The sequence below is a fragment of the Schistocerca cancellata genome, chromosome 2, assembly GCF_023864275.1.
Source record: "Schistocerca cancellata isolate TAMUIC-IGC-003103 chromosome 2, iqSchCanc2.1, whole genome shotgun sequence".
Lineage (NCBI taxonomy): Eukaryota > Metazoa > Arthropoda > Insecta > Orthoptera > Acrididae > Schistocerca > Schistocerca cancellata.
Window position 1 is genome coordinate 534,582,069 of NC_064627.1, and position 9,650 is coordinate 534,591,718.

General features: G+C 49.4%; 1 protein-coding gene and 1 non-coding gene across 2 annotated transcripts; both read right to left on the reverse strand.

The window, feature by feature from the left end:
* Positions 1-4,047: 4,047 nt before the first annotated feature.
* On the reverse strand, positions 4,048-4,129 carry Trnas-gcu (transfer RNA serine (anticodon GCU)). The gene has a single exon. It is a non-coding gene; the product is annotated as a tRNA-Ser (tRNA).
* A 4,483-nt stretch (positions 4,130-8,612) lies between these two features.
* On the reverse strand, positions 8,613-9,224 carry LOC126155977 (uncharacterized). The gene has a single exon (XM_049916269.1). The coding sequence runs from the start codon at positions 9,222-9,224 to the stop codon at positions 8,613-8,615; it is 612 nt and encodes a 203-aa protein (XP_049772226.1).
* Positions 9,225-9,650: the final 426 nt, after the last annotated feature.

Here is a 9,650-nt window from a genome sequence, read left to right on the forward strand (position 1 = left end):
TAAGTTGAGTCGGCTACCCGAGTGGCTGCGACATAGGGCTTTCACAGTGCCAAGAATTCGCCTCCAGTTTAAAACTTGCATTTTTTGTGGGCACGCTACAATGTCGAGTCCTAAAATTTTGTGGGTGCGCACAACACGGAACCAGTCCTGTTCAGCAGACAGTCCCCGCCGACCCAGTGGTACCAATATAGTTTTCCGCGTATTCAGAACGGCGCCAGAGGCACGTTCGTACAAAATCAGAACATCGCGAACTCTGTCCAAGTCATGTGCCCGCCCCATGAAAAACCCCACATCGTCAGCATAGGCAGTACATTTGAGAGAGACTTGACAGACCTGCACACCCTCAATGATTCGACCGACTGCGCGCAAAAACGGGTCGAGCGCAATGACAAATAGGAGCATTGATAAAGGACAGCCCTGTCTGACGGATCTTGCAGTAGGAATGGGCGGCGACTGCCAACCATTGATTACAATTACTGACGTCGCCGACGTTAAAAGATTCCGAATAGCATCGAGAAAGTGGCCGCCGAACCCCAGTTTTGTCATGACGGACAGAAGATAATCGTGCCCGATACGGTCGAATGCATTGGCAAAGTCGATGGAGAGAATTTCAGCGGACAGGTCATTAATTGCTGCGTACGCGACCACGTCTCGGTATGAAGCCGCAGCGTGAAAAATGCTACGACGTTTCACACCACACGACTGAAAGGGACTGATGATCTTGTCCATGACCACAATGAGTTTCGTTGCGAGGCATCGTGCCGCCAGTTTATAATCCGCATTTAAAAGTGTGGTAGGGCGTAATGCCTCAACACGGCATGCCGTCGGTGTCTTCGGAATTAATACAATACGCCCTTCAACGAACTTCGAAGGGACAGCAGCACCACGAACAATTTCATTTATCATGATCGTCAATGTCTCACCAAAAATATCCCAATAAGCCAGGTAAAATTCTATGGGAAGACCATCTGGACCTGGAGACTTCCCTCGACGACACGAACGCAACACGTCTTTCACATCGTCCCGTGACAACATCTCATCCAATGACTGACGGTCAGATTCGGAGATGACAGTATCCAATTCATCTAACAGAAAGGAACGTGCGACATCATCGGCAGCTGTCCGTCCGAACAATCTCTTAAAGTGGTCGGTGACGTGGGGAACGATCTCATGCTTCGCCGTGAGACGAGCACCAGTGTCCGTGATAAGGGTGGTAATGTCTTTCCTCCGCGCCAACCGTTTCTCGCGTGCCAAGTGGTAAAGCGTTGGCACTTCGTCAATGGTTTCACACTGCGGTCGGCTCCTTATCAGAACATCTTGTGCCTTGCGGAGGTGATGATGGAGTATCTTGCTTTTAATTCGATTCAAACGTGCGCTTAAGTTTTGATCTGGCGCCACGGGCGCATCAAGCGCATCTTGGAGGCACTGCTGATAAAAGGCAATGGTGCGCCTCTCCCAAAACGACGCCTCCCTTGCATACCGCATCGCAACACTGCGTAACTGCGGTTTGGCTAAGTCGACCCACTATTGTAAGACCGTGGCATAACTTCCCCGTTTTTCAGAACAAAGCTGCTACACGTTCTGAATCTCGCAACGGAAACCGGCGTCAGAGAGATGACGGGTATTGAGTTTCCAAACACGGGAAGGTGGCGCCTGCCTATTTGCTAGCGATTCCACGTCACACACAACACCGCAGTGATCACTAAAAGCGACGGGATGTACCGCAACCCTCTGAAGATAGGTGTGAAGCGGACGCGACACATAAATGCGATCAATTCTGCTGGCACCGTTCGCATAAATATGTGTGTATTGCGTCGTGGCAGGATGAAAATGACGCCAAACATCGATCAAGTCATTGGTCACAATTAGTTGGGAAAGTTCCGGGCACAGGGTAGCTGTGGGAAATTGATCGGCTGCGGCAGTAACACAGTTAAAATCGCCGCCAACTACTACATTGCGGGTCGACACAAAGAATGGAACCACATCTTGATTAAAAAAAACAGAACGAGCACGTTTATGATCAGTGCCACTCGGCGCGTATATATTAATAAATGTGACATCCTGGATCGTACACGTAAGTAAGCGGCCATTCGGCAAAAATTGAACGTTAGTTGGTTGCAAGACAGTTTTATAAAGAACAGCGGTGCCACAAGTACCTTCAACGTTAATGTTACAGATGACATCGTAACCAGGGACGTTATTGAAGCGCTTAACAGTGACTTCTTGGAGCAATGCAACGTCATAGCCTCCCAAAGTTAAAAAGTCTATAAAACTTGCTATTTTATGCGCAGCTATGATGCGATTTACATTCAGTGATAAAACTGAGAAGACCTTTAGATGTTGACGAGCGGCGGCCATTTAAAACACAGACACTCAAGTATTAGCAAGAAAAATGAGAAACGGAAGACGCAGATCCAGCGTCTTAAGCACACCAATAAAACTGTCAAGAAACACTGCAACGCATTACGTAACTCGTGGACAATACTGTGCTGAAAATTACTGTCAGCGTGCAGGAACAGCTTAACATAACATCTCAGGTACACGGGGCACAAATAGCAGCAGGGCCGCCTAAAAGCCGCTAATGGGATACAGGGTCGTCCTCCTCCTGCTTCCACCATGGCGTCTCCGCTGGTCGGTCGGTCTGTTGGGCGCGACCGCCCGCGTTGTCTATGGACGTGGCCTCGTCCGACTGTGTTGTGGCTGTACCGGCGGCCGACGTCGCCGAATGCCTGCATGTGCGCTGCGGCTGCTGCTCGCTACTTCGCTCGCTTTTGCGCTTCGCAGCATCCGCACCCTGTTCGCGTGCCGTATTTAAGAACACCTTGAGATGTGCTGTTTGTTCCCTTATACGCTCCTGGCGCCCAGAACTATCAGAGGCTGGGGGGCTCGTTGTCTGAACTTCACTCTCACTGCCACTCTCTGGTACAGGGGCGCACGGTAAATCATCTGACTGCTGACTCCTAATACCTTTATTTTTATTTTTATTTGTACTCCCTTTCCTCGGTGCCAGGGGAACCTCTTCAGGCGGGGGAGGCGGTGGTAAGGAGGTGTCCATCTCTTCCGAAATAGCAGCTGGTGTATTATCCGAAACATCTGTGACCTGCTTAGCAACTGAATCCGATTCTACCACAGCCGAGGACAAAATGGGAGCGTCCTCCATTCCATCCTGTGGTTCGTCGAGAATAACATTCACCTCACTTGGTACGTCCGCAGCACGAATGGGGTCGGCGGGTCGGGGTTGTGATACTGTGCCCGCAACCATTTCACTCATTAGTGGCACAAAGTGGCCGCCAGTAGCCGCAGCGTCACCACGTGGGAGCTGCGCGGGTCATCTACGGGGACAATCAACACGTAAATGCTCAGTGGAATCACAAATGGAGCACGTGGGAGGCTGGCCAACATAAGTCACTTGAGCCCTACAGCCCGCAATCATAACGTAAGATGGAATATGTTTCTTTAAGTCAAAGCGGACACTACGCACGCCACTATTGACCTGGTACCGGTACGCACTAGACCACTATTCGTTAACTACCGACAAGACAACGCCGTACTGAGTGAGAGCACGTGCAATTAAATCATTTCCACATTCAGGGGACACATTAAAGACCCGAACCGTCCTAACACCATTACCCGAGGGAACAATCTGCACATCACTGACTGTGCCATTGACATGCCTAAACTTACGCACTCCTCCAAAGTTGTCAATAAATTTTTCACAGATATCGCCGGAAAAGAACTTAAAAATTACCAATATTGCGCGAAATCCAACTTAAAAGTGTCTACTAGATCTTCCGGGATTTTCAAATCTTCGAATATAATTTCGTGGATTTCAAAAGCGGTGGGCCGCAAAGCATTTCTATCGAACACAAACTGTGCAGTGTTCGCCCTAGTAATTGTCGACATGATACTCACGTTGAAGAAACTTCAACACGTGGAACTCGAAACACTCGCTGAGCGCCGCCCCGCGACGTAAACAAAGCCGCAACCGCTCCGCTGCTCCGCGCGATGTGCGCGGATACGCTGTACGAATGCGTCTGGAAAATTCTTCGACGAGGATGGGATTCGAACCCACGCGTGCAGAGCACATTGGATTAGCAGTCCAACGCCTTAACCACTCGGCCACCTCGTCTGCAAGAGCAACATCTGTGTCTTTGGCGTGTGCTTGTGGAAAGAAGACATTTGTCGATTCGAAAACGCATACGAACATCGTACTGGGCCGGTGTTAAAGTCTAATGCCCAGCTGCAGTGCAGCCGACCAAGCTCCCACTCGCGAATCATTTAATGACAGCATCCGTCCACGTCGATATCCGATCGGGGCAAAAGCACCGGCCCACTTATTTACTGCAGGAATAAGCGTTGTATCGACATGCAGTGTCGTCTAATACAAATGGATTGTTAAAGGTGCGATACGTTAATATGACTGCGACAGGTATGCACTTAAATATAAATAAGAACTCGTCGTTCGCAAATACCAACATACTCTTTGCTGGAACCGAAATTTGATTGGTTTATAGATCTCGAAATGATGTTTAATTCGAAGGGCAGGCGCTATGGAATGTTGTGCGCATTCATCTGGTAGGCATTTTTGTCTCGTATTTCATACACACGCTATCTGCCACGTACACGCTTCGTTGTTACTAGTGAGTGGCGTTTCGCAAGGAGAAGGAGTGACCGCAAACGCGTGCTATACGTAAAATTCTTCGACGAGGATGGGATTCGAACCCACGCGTGCAGAGCACATTGGATTAACAGTCCAACGCCTTAACCACTTTTTTTTTACTGGTGCCGCATTCTTGTTATATCCACGTGCTATAACAGGCGTCTACTCTTCATTGAGGAGCTGCAACCGGGGCTGAGTTCCACCTACCCTTCAGCACGGTCAAAATGGCAGGGCTCGTCCGGGATTTGAACCCGGGACCTCCTGCACCCGAAGCAGGAACCATACATCTTTTTTCCCCCCCTTGGTTTATTTTTTTCATCGTGTGAAAGTTAGCGGTGACAGTCAGATTCAGGCCTGCGGAAGCAAAGTGGGCAGGGGTCGAAGCCCAAGGCCTGGCCACGATGACCCCACCGTCCTGTGTCCGAATGGCACCTGTGCAAGGGTGTCGTACTTTCCCCTACTGTCTCGGTTCTTGGTCTGACGTTTGTTTATCTTGTGCGCTTTAAAGGTCCACGAAAACTTCAGTCCTGGTGTAGAGAAGAAGTATACATAAAGGCGGAAAATACAGAAACAGTATAAAATAAAATGGCTCACACAGGTGACCTTAGCCAACACCCTCTCTTTCAAATGTCAGGCTAAGCACATTCGCAAAATCATCACGGAGGCCTGGCAATCGCATGCGGTTCCAGTAAGCAGTAAGCATGTACTGCCGAAACGCTAAATGTCCATCCTCTTCATGACAACTGTTGACAAAATGTACGAAATGTCCAATCAACCTTATGACGTTATTGAGCATCGTTCGTGGAAAAAAGGAAGAATCGTGCCAGACGATGATGTCAATAGTATAAGCGGCTTCAGCAGACATAGTGACAAAAGCCAGTTGTTTCCTGAGCCAACGCCAATTAGCAAGGTGCCCACAGCAGGTGAATCGATGCTCAAGGGTATCCAGGAGACCACACCGAGTACAGTTGTCCGTGTCAGAAAGACCAAGACGGTGCAGTCGTACATTGGTTGGGACCAAATTATTAATTACCCTATACCGCGTGGACGCCACAGCCATAGAGTGGATCGGCAGACTAACATTCTTCCAGACGTTCCTCCAGGACACGGATGGGGACGCCAGTTCTATTGGAGTGGGATCGGCCAGCCCCTCCCAGCGGGCAATCAAGCCCTTGGTCGTTGGCACCGGTCGTCGCAAGAAGACGTCACCGAGGTAACTCACCGCAATATAAAATTCCCGGATGTGTTTCAACTTAAGATTGAGGCGACAGACGTCGACAGGTGGAGTAAGGCTCCCTGGACGCACAACAGTAAAAAGCCTGGATGTAATTGAAGTCACTTCTTGCGTAACAATTAGAGTCGTACGGCGGACGTACAAGGCAGATGCCTTGTGTGTAATGTCAGAGAGGCATAAGCCTCCGGAGATACGCGGTTTCGTCATAACCTCCTAACGTAACTTGAATAGATGGGCCTTCCAGATAAACCTGCTAGACAATTTGGCAACCTTTTCGCCACCATCAGGGGAAGTGGGAACAGCTGAGCAACATAATACGCTTTACATAGAACGTATGTGTCTAAAATTCTGACTTTTTGGAAAATGGTAGCAGAGCGCTGCTCATGGACAATCAGAGCCCCCTGTATCTTCTCGGTGACAGATTTCCAATTGAGAGCCGCCATTTTTAGAGGACACCGATCAACGATAATCCCCAAGGACGTATGGCGATCGACAAAAGTGGCTCAAGGGACATCAGCATCGCGAAATCCTCGAATATCAAGGAACTTACATTTACCATGATTGAGGCGCGCTCCAGAGACACGACAGTATGCATCAACTGCACCTTTCAACAACGGGATATCATCACGTTGACGGAGGAGAACAACGACATCATCCGCATATGCCTTAACAGTGAGCTTCCCACCAGAGAGGGTCATACCCTGAAGCTTGAGAGCAATGGTCCGAAGCAGTGGTTCCAGGGACAATACGAATAAAAACATAGAGCGGACTGCCCTGAGGCACCCCGCGGCGGATATCAATGGGCGGCGTCAGCTGCCCATTGACAGACACCTGGGCAGTGATTCCCCGATACAAATCCCAAGAACACCACGTGATGAAGCGTTAAAACCTGTTGTACCTAAAACACGATCTAAAAACACATGACTGACGTGATCAAAAGCCTTATAAAAATCAAGGAAAGCAAAGGCACATTGTACGTTTGTAACCGCCGCAACCGAGACAACATCCCGATATTCGGCTACTGGGGTCAGAATAGATCTATCATGAAAACAACATTGATGTGCACCAATCACATCCCGAAGCAGAGAAGACAAGCGGCTATTGAGCGCTCTAGCAGCTGTCTTGTAATCAAAGTTCAGCAATGTGAGCGGACGAAGATTGGCAGCAGATAAACGACCAGAGGACTTCGGAATTAAAACAAATTTCCCTACTTTAAAATCGGCAGGCACATCCATCCCCCTGACAATCTCATTTAAAATCTGCGTAAAAGAGCCACCCAAAAGAAGCCAAAAACGGAGATAAAATTCTTTAGGCAGGCAGTCTGGGCCCGGCGATTTACAGGACGGAGAGCGAGCAATAAAATCGAAAACATCATCTACCTGGAACTCCCGGAGAAATTCGCCGTTCGCGTCAGGCGAGATCGCCGCAGTGAGATCCCCAAGGACATCATCCGAACGAGACTCACCAAAATCATCGGCAGAGTATAGACTATCGTAATACTGATGAAGAGCACGAGTCATTTCCTCCTGTGCAATAAGCTGTCGTCCATCATCCACCGTAAGAGAAGAGATGAAGGAGCGACGACGACGAGTCTGATGCCGTAGCAGGTGGTACAAGGATGTCAGTTCACCTTCAACAAGAGAGTGAGGTTTCGACTTAACTCGCAGACCATCCATCTGACGTCGTTTGAGGCTCAAGAGCTTGGCTTTAATACGACGAACATCATGGATCCCCAGAGGAGAGGTACCCGCTGCGTCATATAGTTCACGCAGGGCAGAGTAGTAAAATTCATGTGTGTTCTTAAAATCACGCGCCCTTGCAGCACAGTAAAAAAATCAAAGTCTGACGGATCTTGGGCTTGGCAAACGCAGTCCACCAAACCAGCAAGGAGGGGTAACGCGGGACAGAGCGAAGACAACGCTCCCAGGCGGCACTCATAACATCATCCATAGCACTGTCGGCAAGGTGGGAAACATTTAACATCCACTGGGAACGATAAATTTTTGCAGGTTGGTGACTAAGATTGACAGTTGCAGTAAAAGCACAATGGTCAGAAAAACTAGTAGGAATAACATCGACAGAAAGAATTTTATCACATAAAAAATCAGAGAAGTAGAATCGGTCGACTCTACTGTATGAGGAAGGGGTAAAAAACGTATATTTCACCAGGGTTGGATATTTGTGTTCCCAAACATCACGCAGGTGCATCGTACGAACCAAGTCATGTAAAGCACGGCAAAAATTAAAATTGGGGAACTGGTCTTCAGGGCGTAAAACACAATTGAAATCGCCTCCGAGCAGGAGACTCCGAGGACTCTTGCGCAAAAGATAAATAAGCTCTTCCTTATAAAAGCGCGATCGAGCCACAGTGTGACCCGAACCAGAGGGGGCACACAAAACAATTAGGCGGAGATCAAAAAGACGACAACCAATCCCACGGCCAGAGTCAAGGAATTCAATGTCAGTAATAGGAATACCTTCTCGAAAGAAAAGAGCAGTTCCTGTTGAATATTCCGGTGCGACATTAAAAACAGTTTGAAAACCAGGTAGAGAGAGATCAGAAAACAACACTTCCTGCAAAAACACGACGTCCGCACAGGAGTCGTAAATAAACTGCCGCAAATAGGCAATGCGAACGTCGGACTCAATACGGTTAACATATAAGGTAAGAAAGGTGTATGCTTGAACCATGAAGAGAAAATCGAGAGAAGAAATCACCTACACCGACGCACCAACGTCACAGTCCATAGCAGGGAAGACGGAGTCATCCGAGAGAGGGGGACTGCTACCCCGTTCCGCGGATCCCTTACGCTTCGGTTTTTTACGAACAGCATTGACGTTCGGCTGAACGCGTAACTTGTGTCGGCTGACGGGCAAGGAGGCTTCAGCCGCCGGTGACGTAGGAGGGTCAAGTTCTGTATCCGACACCACCCGCGCCGGTCCACATTCGGGATCCGGGGTCGCGGGGGAACCTTCCGACGAAACGGACTGGTCGACACCTACACTAGCATCCGGCAAACATGGACTACATGGATGCGAAACGTGAGCAGGAAGGTCCGAAGCTGCAAAGTTGGAAGGAAGCGGAGCAGGTCCGCTGTCATATGTGTGGGGCAGCGAAGCAGGAAGTTGTTGCGGCTCCACTTGTTGTGACAACGAAGTCGGGTCGGAAGACGGCGCCAACTCGCCCGACTGACGATCCGACTCGGGAGAAGCCGCGTCGGAGGCCGGAGGGGCGTCAGCAGCCGCCACCGGAACCGCTACCTCAGGAGGGCAGGGAGCATCGACACTACTCTGTGGCTCGGAGGATGCAGGTCGCTCGGACTCGGGCATCTCGGGGAGATCCTCATCCGTACTATTTCCATCTTGAGCGCGACGCCGTTAATTATTCAAAAGCGGCACACCCACCGGTGGAGCAGACGGAACAACATCAGATTTAGCCCGCAAAGGAGGAAATTCGGTGTCAGGGGTGTGCAAAACCTGTGATGGGGCGCTACCACCATTGGTCTGTTCTACACCAAGAGCAGAACCACCGGCAACGAGGGCAGCGACCGTTAACTTACGACGCTGTTCCAGAGAATTTTTTAAGACAAAAACCCTCCGCTGACAGTTGGTACGCACGTGACCACTTTCATTGCACAAAAAACAGGTGCCAACCTGACCACTATATGTTACAAGGACACGATATCCACCGATCTGCAGGTGAGATGGAATATTCTGCTTAACGTGCATTTCGACTGAACGAATACCACTGTAACA